The 11,870-nt window shown below is 50.0% G+C and overlaps 1 protein-coding gene across 1 annotated transcript in view; it reads left to right on the forward strand.

Moving 5' to 3' along the window:
- Clstn3 (calsyntenin 3) overlaps positions 1-11,564 on the forward strand; it is a 32,827-nt gene extending 21,263 nt beyond the window's left edge. The window contains exons 13-18 of the mRNA XM_027428221.2: positions 942-1,168; positions 1,480-1,650; positions 2,731-2,876; positions 3,325-3,460; positions 10,255-10,457; positions 10,678-11,564. Of these exons, the coding sequence (XP_027284022.1) occupies positions 942-1,168; positions 1,480-1,650; positions 2,731-2,876; positions 3,325-3,460; positions 10,255-10,457; positions 10,678-10,818 (1,024 nt within the window). The 3' untranslated portion in view covers positions 10,819-11,564. The remainder of the gene's footprint in view (positions 1-941; positions 1,169-1,479; positions 1,651-2,730; positions 2,877-3,324; positions 3,461-10,254; positions 10,458-10,677) is intronic.
- Positions 11,565-11,870: the final 306 nt, after the last annotated feature.

Raw genomic sequence — 11,870 nt, forward strand, 5'->3', positions numbered from 1 at the left:
ACACACACACACACACACACACACACACACACACAGACATTATTGATAAATACCCCAACACTCTTAGTGTTGGATATTTTGGGACACATATTTTACTGAACCCATGTAACTTTCACTGGGTAAAGAACTATGTGTATATGCTTAATTTTTTTAAAATTTTTATTTTTTGAGACAGAGTCTTAGCCCAGGTTGGCCTTGTACTTGCCTGTCTCAGCTCCTTGAATGCTGGGACTACAGGCTTGTGTTACCATGCTTGGTAGCAAGGCAGAAAGAGGCTGCAAAATAGCAAGCCTCTATCTCAATGTCTGCACATTTTTGTTAGGTTCGTTTCATTTATTTTTATTTGTTAAGATAGAATGTGGCAGGGGCTGGAGAGATGGCTCAGAGGTTAAGAGCACCGACTGCTCTTCTAGAGGCCCTGAGTTCAATTCCCAGCAACCACGTGGTGGCTCACAACCATCTGTTATGAGATCTGGTGCCCTCTTCTGGTGTGCAGATATACATGGAAGCAGAATGTTGTATACATAATAAATAAAATCTTTAAAAAAAAAAAAAGATAGAATGTGGCAGACATTCCGTGGCTTACAGTCTTGATGACATGATTACCCTGCAGGCTGAAGCTGTCTTACTCTCCGCTTTTCCTACAGCAATGCCATACAAGGAAGGACTTTGCTGTGGGGGGTTGGGCATAGGGAGGTTGGCGTTGCCTTCTCTCCTCCCCTTGGTCTCTGATGTAGGGGTGGGGGTTCAGAGGTATTAAAAGGCTCTAGACTTCTTCTTGAGACACAGTCTCATTGTGTAGCTCTGGCTGACCTAGAACTTGTAGACCAGGCTGGTCTTGGCCTCACAGAGATCCACCTGACTGTCTCCCAAGTGCTGGGATCAGAGGTGTGCACCATCATGCTTTTAAAGGGAGTGACAAGCTGTCTCTCTTCTTACAGGTGCTTCAGTGAAGAGTCCTGCGTCTCCATCCCTGAAGTGGAAGGCTATGTGGTGGTCCTTCAGCCTGATGCCCCCCAGATCCTTCTGAGTGGCACAGCTCATTTTGCCCGCCCAGCGGTGGACTTTGAGGGACCCGACGGGGTCCCTTTGTTCCCTGACCTTCAGATCACCTGCTCCATTTCTCACCAGGTGGAGGCCAAAGCAGATGAGAGCTGGCAGGGCACAGGTAGGGACGGCCCCAAGGACTGATATGGTCCAGAGGACAAGGATGTCTGTAACTAGAGTGACTGTGGGGATGGAATGGGAAGGCGTTCTCTTGTGTCAGTGTGACTGGGAACAACTCACCCTTAAAAACCAGAGCCTGTGGGAAGCCACAAGCATGAGGAAATGTTGCATGTTGGTGTTCGAAACAATGTTTACTTCCTTAAGGAATGGCCCTGGGTGGGGAGGAGGCGTAACCATAATGAAATGACAGTGGCTGGGTCTTAGAACCTCAGTGGGCACAGCTCTGACCTAGACCGTGACTCTTCCCCACAGTGACAGACACACGCATGTCAGATGAGATTGTACACAACCTGGACGGCTGTGAAATTTCTCTGGTGGGAGATGACCTAGACCCTGAGCGAGAAAGCCTGCTCTTGGACATGGCATCCTTGCAGCAGCGAGGCCTGGAACTCACCAACACATCTGCCTACCTCACCATTGCTGGTCAGTGAGGCCTCGGGTCTGCTGTGTGTGTGTGTGTGTGTGTGTGTGCGTGTGCGTGTGCGTGTGCGTGTGCGTGTGTGTGTGTGTGTGTGTGTGTGTGTGTGTGTGCGTGCATGCATATGTGCTTGTGCTTGTGTGTGTGCGTGCGTGTGTATGTGTGTGTGTGTGCATGCATGCATGTGTGCTTGTGCTTGTGTGCCTGCGTGCGTGCGTGTGTGTGTGTGTGTGTGTGTGTGTGTGTGTGTGTGTGTGTGAGATGGCTTCTCCTTCGCAGAATGCTGGTCAAATGCCATTTTGTTCCTTCTTAGCTGGAAGACCCTTTGGTCTAAACCTGTCTCTGAACCCATCTCTCTTCTCTCTGTCTCCAGAGCCTGGCTCCCCTCCTCTCCTGGTCCTATTTCCATGTCCCTTCAGGTCTTTGCCGTCTCTCTCTCCTGCCTCTGTCTTCCCCAGGCAGCTTTGGAGTCTTGTAGCTCTTTGGTGTGTGTGTCTGTCCTTTCCTGCATCCACCACGGCTTTAAGCGCTGACTCAGTGAACGGTGGGGAGCAGCTGCGTCTGGGAGGCGGAATGGACAAGTCCCTTTCCATTCTAGGCCTCACCAAAGCTGTGTCCCTTCTGTCTGTTATCTTCCTTCCCTTGGATGATGTCTTTGCCTTTTTCCTTTTTTTTTTTCAAGACAGGGGTTTTCTGTAGCCTGTCCTGGAACTCCCTCTGTAGACCAAGCTGGCCTTGAACTCACAGAGATCCACCTGTCTCTGCCTCCTGAGCACTGGGATTAAAGGTGTGCACCACTACCACCTGGCGTCTTTGCCTTTTTCCTCTATAACTATCTAGATTCTTTCATCCCTGGGGAGCCCCAGAAGCCACAAGACTAGACAAGAAGGGCTGAGAAGCAGATGTGGCTTTGCTTACTCTACCCTGTAGATCAGTTTGTTTCTTCTCCTAGACATCAGCTTATACCTTTGTTGAGGGAATGGAGCTAACCATTGTGTTGTCAGCTGGTTGGAGCTTGAGTCAGGATGCTGCCCTAAACCTCCCTCCACTGACCTCTCCACTGAGCTTGTCTCCTTATTCCTCAGGGGTGGAAACCATCACTGTGTATGAAGAGATCCTGAGGCACGCTCGTTATCAGCTCCGGCATGGAGCTGCCCTGTATGCTAGGAAATTCAGGCTTTCCTGTTCGGAGATGAATGGCCGCTACTCCAGCAACGAATTCATTGTGGAGGTATCCAGAGAATCCCTTTCCTTTCCAGGTCACCTGCTCCTGGCAAGCAGCCAGGATGTATTGGCCTCAGATAGCTGTTTGATGGACAGGGACTTTGTTGCACTCAAGACTCCTAGACCCATGACAGATGGAGGAGGAGGAAGAGGAGGGGGAAGAGGAGGGGGAGGAGGAGGAGGAGGAGGAGGAGGAGGAGGTGATAGTCACAGTGATAGGGAATGGATGATATGGCTCACTGCTAAGCCCAAAGGCCTGTTTGAATGCGATCCTCAGAAACTGCATGGCAGACAGAGAGAACTGTCTCCTGCAAGTTGTCCTCTGAGCTCCACACACATTGTGTGGTATGAACCCTACCCCACATTAGAGAGGGCTGTACTGAGTGAGCTTGGAGTGTGGTGGAAAGGGCCCTGGGGAGAAGCAGCTGTACCTACAGAGTCCTCCCTGTCCCTAGGTCAACGTCCTTCATAGCATGAACCGGGTGGCCCACCCCAGCCATGTGCTCAGCTCACAGCAGTTCTTGCACCGAGGTCACCAGCCTCCTCCTGAGATGGCTGGACACAGCCTGGCCAGCTCCCACCGGAACTCCAGTAAGTAAGCTGAGTGGGCATGACAGTGTGACATGACCCCCATTTTTATATCCTTGGGAGGGGAGGAGGATGAGACAGTAGATTCTGCTCTCTGTGGTACCTGCCTTAGTGATGCCAGTGGGATAACCTGTGCAGTCCCCCCACCTCCCTTGCCAGCACTTAAGAGGCTGGGACGGACCGGAGGGAAGCCTGCCTAGGCTGTGTGGTGAGATCTGTCTATTAGAAAGAGAGAGAAAGGGAGAGAGAGAGAGAAAGCACAAGAATGAGGGAGGTGGCAAAATGGCTCATTGGGTAAAGACACTTGCTCTCAAACCTAATAGCTTGAGTTTGATCCCTAGGACCTACAAAGTAGAAAGAGAGACTGATTCCTGCAAGTTGGGCTCTGACCTCCATACATGTACCTTGGGATATGTGGATATGCATTAACACACACACACACACACACACACACACACACACACACACACACACAAATAAAAAGAATACAATACAAAGAAAGAATTACAGAATAGCCACCCCCATCCTGTGGGAAAGAGTAGGCACTATTAAACATGTAATTGTATGTTCTCTGTAAAATCCTAAGAATATTTCTAAATCAACACATGCCAAATGTCTGGCTGGGGCAGACTTGCTCACTGGTTATGGTCAATGTTTGTTTCCTTTCTTTCTTTCTTTTTTTCTTTCTTTCTTTTCTTTTCTTTCTTTTTTTTTTTTTTTTGTTTTTTCGAGACAGGGTTTCTCTGTGTAGCTTTGGAGCCTATCCTGGCACTCGCTCTGGAGACCAGGCTGGCCTCGAACTCACAGAGATCTGCCTGCCTCTGCCTCCCGAGTTCTGGGATTAAAGGCATGCGCCACCAATGCCCAGCTCAGCCTTTGTTTTCTAATACCAAGAGTTGCTTAGTTACAAAATTAAAAATAAAAGAAGAAAGGAGACAACAGAGTATAAAGAAGAAAAATCAACCTTGCTCTGTCAGATTGAGGCTACCTCCTGCTAGGGCATGTTATGTTTCTACTGTGTTTCATGCATCTGTCTGTCTGTCTGTCTATCTATGTATGTATCTTCTATCTGTCTATATTTTATAGAGTTGACATCATCGTTATGTTTTTGTTAAGTTAGATATAAAGAAAAAGAGAAAAAGAGGCGGATGAGACATGTTGACTAGTTTATTATAAGGCCCTGCAGAGTAGGGAGACTAAGAGAGAAGAGGAACAGGGGTAATGGCTGACCGCCATGGCCGGTCACCATAGAGAGGCAGAGAGAGCACATAGGTGGGAGAAGAGAGAGCAAAGCAGAAGCAGAGAGAGAGAGTAAAGATAAAGAGAGAGTGAGCAGCAGGGAAGTTGGGACTTTTAAAGGGAAGACTGCCCTGCGCACTGAGGGTCCACACATGCCCAGAGTCCTTGGCAGGCGGTGATGCATGGCGGGTGACGTGGTGATGACGTAGCACGTTTTCCTGTGCGTGCCCTGACTGTTGTCAGGGGGCAGGGTCTGTCTCTTAAAGAGATATTGCCAATCAGTATTAAAGCCTGAACCTTTCATTCCCACCTCTACTTATTATTTAAAAAGGTGGGGAGTTAGACATGGCAGGTTAAGGAATAAGGGCGTCGAATTCTCAAGACTGCTTCCTGCTGACGTGGGGGGCGTTGACCATCTTTGGGGGACCTGAGAAGGTTGGGGTGCTGCCACATCCTGTGGTAGCTGCTTGTTTCATTGCAGCCCAGGCTGTATGGAACTCTCTGGCACCTCTTAGACCTGTTTGTTTGGATCCAATTCAGGTCCCTGGAACTTACAAGAATCCTTAGAGTTTGTGGAAACATAAGTATTAGACACATTAGCAGCATATTTTGTTAGAAGCAACTTGGCTGAAAGCATTAACATTTTAAAATTGACAGATATTTTTTTAGGACAATGAAAAGCATCTTAATCTTGACCTAGTAGTTATGACCGTACTGTGATATTGTCAAACTGACTATGAACAGTAGCATGAGAAATAGAGGAATCAGGAACATATTTCATTCTTTTTAATGTCTCAACTCACTTTATCATCACTTAAGCCCTTTATCCTCAGACCTTACATAACCATCTTAGACCTTCCATTCTCAGATCTTAGTAACTACAATCGCACCATCTTGTAACCTGATACTTACTCTTCAGATTATAAAATCTGAACCATGGTGGTACATCGCTGACAGTGACTTTTGGGAACCCTTTTCAAATGATTTTCAGAGTTTTTTTGGAGGTGCATTTGTTTATTCTTGTCACTTTTGAGACATACCTTGCTTTTGGCCCAGTGAAGTCACCCAACTTAACTATATGTTTTTATCAGGGTTGACGCTGGAGATCATGTCAATGTTTTAAGCATTAATATCACCCCCAAAGGCCACAGACTGTCATTTTGAAAAGCAACAAAAGGTCACAGGCTCTTTAGGCAATTCCCCGAGGAGCTCCATTGACTGGGTCACCTCATGAGCCTTTCACTGGGCCGGACACTGGGTTCTGCTCCCATGGGTAGGCTCAAGCCCTGATCTCAGTCCTTTCTGTCTTTGGTTTGAGGTCCCAGGAGGGATGCCCTTGTTCTAACTGCCCAGGGCTTCTGCCCAGAGCGCCCAGCTTCCTTGTCCTGGCTAGCTTCACAGAAGTGTTTGTCATCCCTCATCCCTCTGCTTTGCCAGGGTCTGCTCGCTCTGATACCTGTGTGCTATGTCCTTTTGTGACTTGCATCCAGGTCAGCCACATTTCCTGCTGAGATTTCAATAGACAGCGGCCACCAACCCTGTGCCTCTTCCCTTATTTTGGCCCTAGTGGACACAGAGTTCACCATTTTTCTGAGGCCATTTGTGAGTGACATAGCTTGAGTTCACCCGGTGACACACTTCATCCACACTTAGCAAACCTGTTCCATACACCGATTCTGACACCAAGGTGTTCCCTCCCCTTCACCTCCTAAGTCCAAGCACTGCTTTGCAGAATTAGGGTTTCGTGAAACAGAACTACTCTAAAGCTGCGGTAGAAGTAGCTCTGTCATCTCAGAGGTGGAGGAGCTGTAGAGTAGAGGTACATGTAGGTGACACTAGGAGTAGCTCTGTCATCTCCTCCACAGACAGAGGCTAATGCATCGGACAAAAGAGATGCTGGTGAATAAGAATGGTCTATAAGCTATAGATAATGCTTTCAACACCGTCTCTCCGATCACATAAACCTGGTGAATAAGAATGGTCAAGACTTATATGGAATTTGTACTTGTATCCTGGAGAGTAAGAGGTCCCAGGCAGGCAGAAGAAGCATGATACAGTGAGCATTTTCGAGCAGTTAAGGAGTGAGACAAGGTGATGAAGACACGATGCTGTTGTCCCAAACGCTGACTCACATCTGTTGTATGAGGAACTCTAAAATCTCTTGGTGATTGGCACCCCAAATTGATTCAAGACAGGTATCAGTATTTTTTTTAATTTTACTTAATCCTAATTAATTAATTATTATTGTGTATTTGGGTGTGTGTGGAGTGTATATGTGGGCACATGTGTCAGAGGTCAGAGGACAACTTTGTGGAGCCAGGTATCATCTTCTGTCTTCACGTGCTTTCCAGGGATTGAACTCAGGCCACAAGACTTGCAAGGCAAATGCCTTTACCCGCTGAGCCATCTCGTCAGCTGTATTAGTGTTTAACTTTAAAGATCCCCATGTAACTCCATTGCTCAGCAAAACTTTGGGGACCATTTCTCTTCTTAGATTTTTATAAGTACCCGAAACACCACAGAGAAACATGCAAAGAAATAGTGTTAAAAAGAAAATGATGATGACACGGGAGAAGAATTAAAGTTGTCCGAGGGAACAAAGGGATGAATTTGAGTGATGGGATGGAATGGAAAGAGTATTGGGGTATTGGGTTGACTTGCATGAAAACAGCCTTGTGGAATACTGTATAATGAAATACCAACAAAGAAAAGCAAAATAAAAGAGAATTCCTTCTAAAAAGATGACTAATTCTCTCAGGGTCAATGATTGAAAGAAAGAAAAGACGGAAGGGATAAGATGAGCCTGGCACAGCATTGTGTACTTATATTTCCAGCTACTTGGGGTGGAGACAGGAGGAGTACTTGAGCCCAGGAGTTCAAGTCCAGCCCGGGCAAGAAAGTGATATGGCATCTCATGAAACTAAAAATAGAACAAAACAAACAAAAATACTTTAAAGAGAAAAGAATAAGGAAGCAAGGAAGAAGGGACAATGGAGGGAGGAGAATGCGATGGATGAAGCCAGGGACTGATGTCAGTTCATGCAAAGTGTGTACTGTGAGCTGCTGTGGGGTTGCAGAGCTGCGCCACAGTCAAAACTCTGAGCAGGCAGCTAACAGAAAAAGGAGACTGAAGAAGCGTGCAATCACGGGGTGGGGACTGGGCACAGAAGGACATCTCTTCTGAGGTCCTTTCTTCACCAAGGGGGTGTGTTATGCTGGGCTATAGACAATGCTTTCAACAGTGTCTCTCCGATCACATAACCCATTTGCTAAACACCCCTTAATGTTGGCTGCAGTGGTCACTCGAGGCCAGGGTTCTCTGTGTAGATCTAATGCGAAGATCTAATGGGCGATTTGAAGTCTGTAGCTAATTTAAAAATTCTCCCAACCTACTGGCTTATCCTAATGAATCCTTATCCTAAAGAGTTGCTGGCCTACAGCTGGAGTGTTTGCATTTTTGTCTTTTTTGAAGTCACTTCATGTTCATGGTGATCAACATGAAGGAATGTCATTTCCTTCATTATGTCAGGGCCTCAGGGGTACCAATGCATCTGATTTGGGTTCATTAATATGCTCCCCATTAGTGTTAGGTCACCTGTTGTGGCTTGCACTCTGAAAGTAGGATTGCCTGGGCTTGGCCACAGGGTCCATCTGCCAGCAGGGTCATTACTCCTTGGACTTGTCCAGTGACCTGGTGACCTGAGAGGGGCTATTTTTTGGGCACTTGCACAGAAAGAGAAGCTCTGTCCCCTTTTCCCTTCCTTCCGCATGCCCAGGCATTGAGAAATGCTGATTCAACCAGGCCCATCTTTGCCTTGGAGCCAGTGCCTAGTGAGCCTGCCGGCACCACCCCCGCAGAGTTAGCTCTGTTTGGCAAGTGGTCCCAAATGGGCCATGGGTCAGGTCAGGATGTGAACCAGCTTGTCAGAGAGCCATCAGGGCGGCCTCAGGGAGGTGTGTGGCGGCTAGGACAGCCCGAGCAGGCATTCTCCATTTACCTGGTTGGTCCTGGAGTGGTGGCTGTTTACAGGCTTGGCTGCTGGCAAGAGGGGTCTGCATCTGGGTGTATGGGGTTTTTATGCTGCCTCCTCTATGTTGTTTTGTTTCTTAATGCGTGAGTTTTAGGATGTAGGTAAATTTGAGGCTGGGCTGCAATGTGATCTTTATATGTTCAGCTTGCTTGTGTGACTGCTAGTCTCGGAGTGTCTGGGACACACACACACACACACACACACACACACACACACACACACACACACAAATTCTCAGCAGTAGGACTGTCTGGGGTGTGAAGAGAAGTGTGAACCCATGTGGCAGGCAGTGACCCAGCTGCCCAAGAGGGCTGTGGGCTTGGGAGTGTGTCTGTGGGGTCTCTTCCTCCACTTGCTGTCTCGGGGGGTTGTGGTCCCCCTGCTTTGGTTCCTTATGCTTCTCCGGCTGCTCTCTGTGTGTGTGCAGAAGGGGGCCCAGGCTGTGGTTACAGCTGCTTGTTCTGTGGCCCTCGGAGCCCATGCCTGTAGTGCTTATGTCTTCCTGCAGGGGGTTGCTTGGTTTGCCCAGCTGGTAGGGAGTTGGGTGGCCCTGCCTATGAGGCTCTTTGGTGCCGTGCTAGAGGCACTAATGCATATCCCATTAACCCTGCTGTGTGAGCAGGCTGCTAGGTGGATGGTACAGGCAGGTGTGTGGGCAACTAGAGGCCTGGCTCGGGTGTGGGGCATGGCGATGTTTGTCCAGCTGTGGGCCCACTTGCTCTTCATTGGCATGTGTCTGTTCGTGCATGCCTGCTTTTCCACCATCAGCTCCAAGGTCCATGTGAGAGTGCACGTGCCCTTGTGCTTCTCACTGCCGGTGAGAGTCCACGCACCCCTGAACCTGGGCATCAGAATGAGGCTTCAGGGCAGCAGGGTTGGGGGCACAGGGGTGGAAGTAGGAACGCCTCACGGGGAGAATAGGGAGGAACAGAAGCCCCGCAGGACCAGGAACCCCAAGCCTACAAGGAGAAGGGAGGTGTCACGGAGCAGGAGTGAGCTCAGACCAGGTGGGTAAGTGAAGGGGCCATTCCTTGTCACTGGAACCTGCCCCCAGCTTTGGTGACAGCAACGCCTCTGGTCAGCAGGCTAGGCCTAGAGCTGTTTCTCTTCTCATCCCCTGCAGCTGCCCTTCTCTTTCCCTCTGGGAAATAGGCGGTTCTGGTGGAAGGTCCAGGCAGAAAGACATAGGCAGCTTCTAGTCTTTGTCATTTATTCAGGGACATTATGGCTGCTCAAGGAAGCACTGGGCTGGGGGCTTTCTCCACACCACCCACCTCTGTTTGCACACCTCCCTTCCTGTCTGTGTGTCTTTGGCCTTTGGAGCAGCCTTTCCCCACTTCCTTCCTGTTGACCCTTCCTGATGAGGTCTGTTTTTCTTCCAGTTTCTCAAGTTAGTCACTTCTCAAGACCTCCGTGAGGGCGGATGGTCTTCTCTTTCCAGGACCTCTTCCCTTAGCACCCGACAGCCCCTGTGCCGAAATCTCCCATGTGTGCAGTGTCCCCGCTGACTCCTTGCTGTCCCTGCAGTGGTCCCCAGTGCTGCGACTCTCATCATTGTGGTGTGTGTGGGCTTCCTGGTGCTTATGGTCATCCTGGGCCTAGTGCGAATCCACTCCCTTCACCGCCGCGTCTCAGGAACTGGCGGACCCTCAGGGGCTTCCACTGACCCGAAAGACCCTGACCTCTTCTGGGATGACTCTGCTCTCACCATTATCGTGAACCCCATGGAGGTGAGTGGCCTGGAGGAATGACGGGGCACGTCTACAGCAAATACGCCTGATGAGGGTTCGGGCCTGATGACAGCTCTTGGGTACTGCTGCTGAAGGAGGAAGGGTGACACTGGGGAGGAGTTGGGGAATGCCCACTATGATGGTGTGCGCATGCGCGTCTTCAAGGCAAGGCTCTGGTAGGCTGTTGAGCTCTTGCTCTCTCTGTTTTTGTCCTCTCCAGTCCTACCAGAACCAGCAGGCCAGTGTGGCAGGGGTTGCTGGTGGCCAGCAAGAGGAAGAGGACAGCAGTGACTCAGAGGCAGCCGACTTCCCCAGCAGCGACGAGAGACGCATCGTTGAAAGCCCCCCACACCGCTACTGAGGCTCCAGCCCTGCCTAGAGAGAGGCCTGCCCTGGGGAGACAGGCACCCAGGAAAGACAGGGAGGAAGAGAGACCAAGGGGAGAAAGAGCCCTTCACATGGAGTGCTCCTTCAATCTCAGAACCCCAGCAGGCCCCACAGGGGCTGCCCTCCTCCTCCAGCCTGCCCCGGCCTTGGGCTGTTCTTCCCCTGGCATTCTCCTGAGGCATCTGCCCCAGCTGGCTGCGCTGGGAGAATGGCTGGACGACTCTGGCTGCCCCATAGCCCACCTAAGGAGGCACAGCCTGTCAGCCATGCACTGTAGTGGGGAGGGGACATCACAGCCGTGGTTGAGGTGGGAGTCTGTCCTGTCCGTTGGGCCTCCCTGCTTCCCGTAGGATCCCCTCACCTCTATTTCCATTTCACTCTGGGGATCCCTGCTCCTCCCTCTTCTCAGTCTCCTCCCTCTCTTGTCCTCCTTTCCTCTCCTGCCTGAGCAGTCCCAAGGTCCTACAGTCCCTGTCCCTTTCTCCATGGCCTGCCTGTGCCTAGGTTGTGGGGAAGGAGGAGGAGTAGGGGCCCCGGGTGTATTATATATAGTGTATATTTTTTCAATGTTGTCGTGAGCACAGCTCCCGTGTTTCTGTGTGCAGCTCACAGCCTTGTATGTGTGCGTGTGTGTGGCATTGTCATGTCCTGGGGTGAGGGTAGGGGAAGGGTGTGGTAAAGGAGGGGACACACCCTAGGGTTTTCAAATAAAACAACTAGAAAAAAGCTCTAGCCTGCTGTCTGTCTGGCCAATGCTGTGTGATTGTGGGCTCTCTGATCTCAGGGGCCACTTGAGGTCCCTGGGCAGGTTGTGGGCACTGGCTGTCATGTGGTGCCCTGGCTGTGTGGATCCTGAGGTTGTCAGGTTCCTGAGAAGATAAGATGCAGAGCCGGCAACTCACATTGTCTTCTTCTCTCTGCGTCCTGGATAAGAATGACACAGAAGCGTGGGCAGATGCCCGGTGCTCTCTGGGGACCCTGTCAGCCCCTCCCCATCACTTTCAACATCCCACTCCGAGCTCATCG

Source organism: Cricetulus griseus, chromosome 8 (genome assembly GCF_003668045.3).
Source record: "Cricetulus griseus strain 17A/GY chromosome 8, alternate assembly CriGri-PICRH-1.0, whole genome shotgun sequence".
Classification (NCBI taxonomy): Eukaryota; Metazoa; Chordata; class Mammalia; order Rodentia; family Cricetidae; genus Cricetulus; species Cricetulus griseus.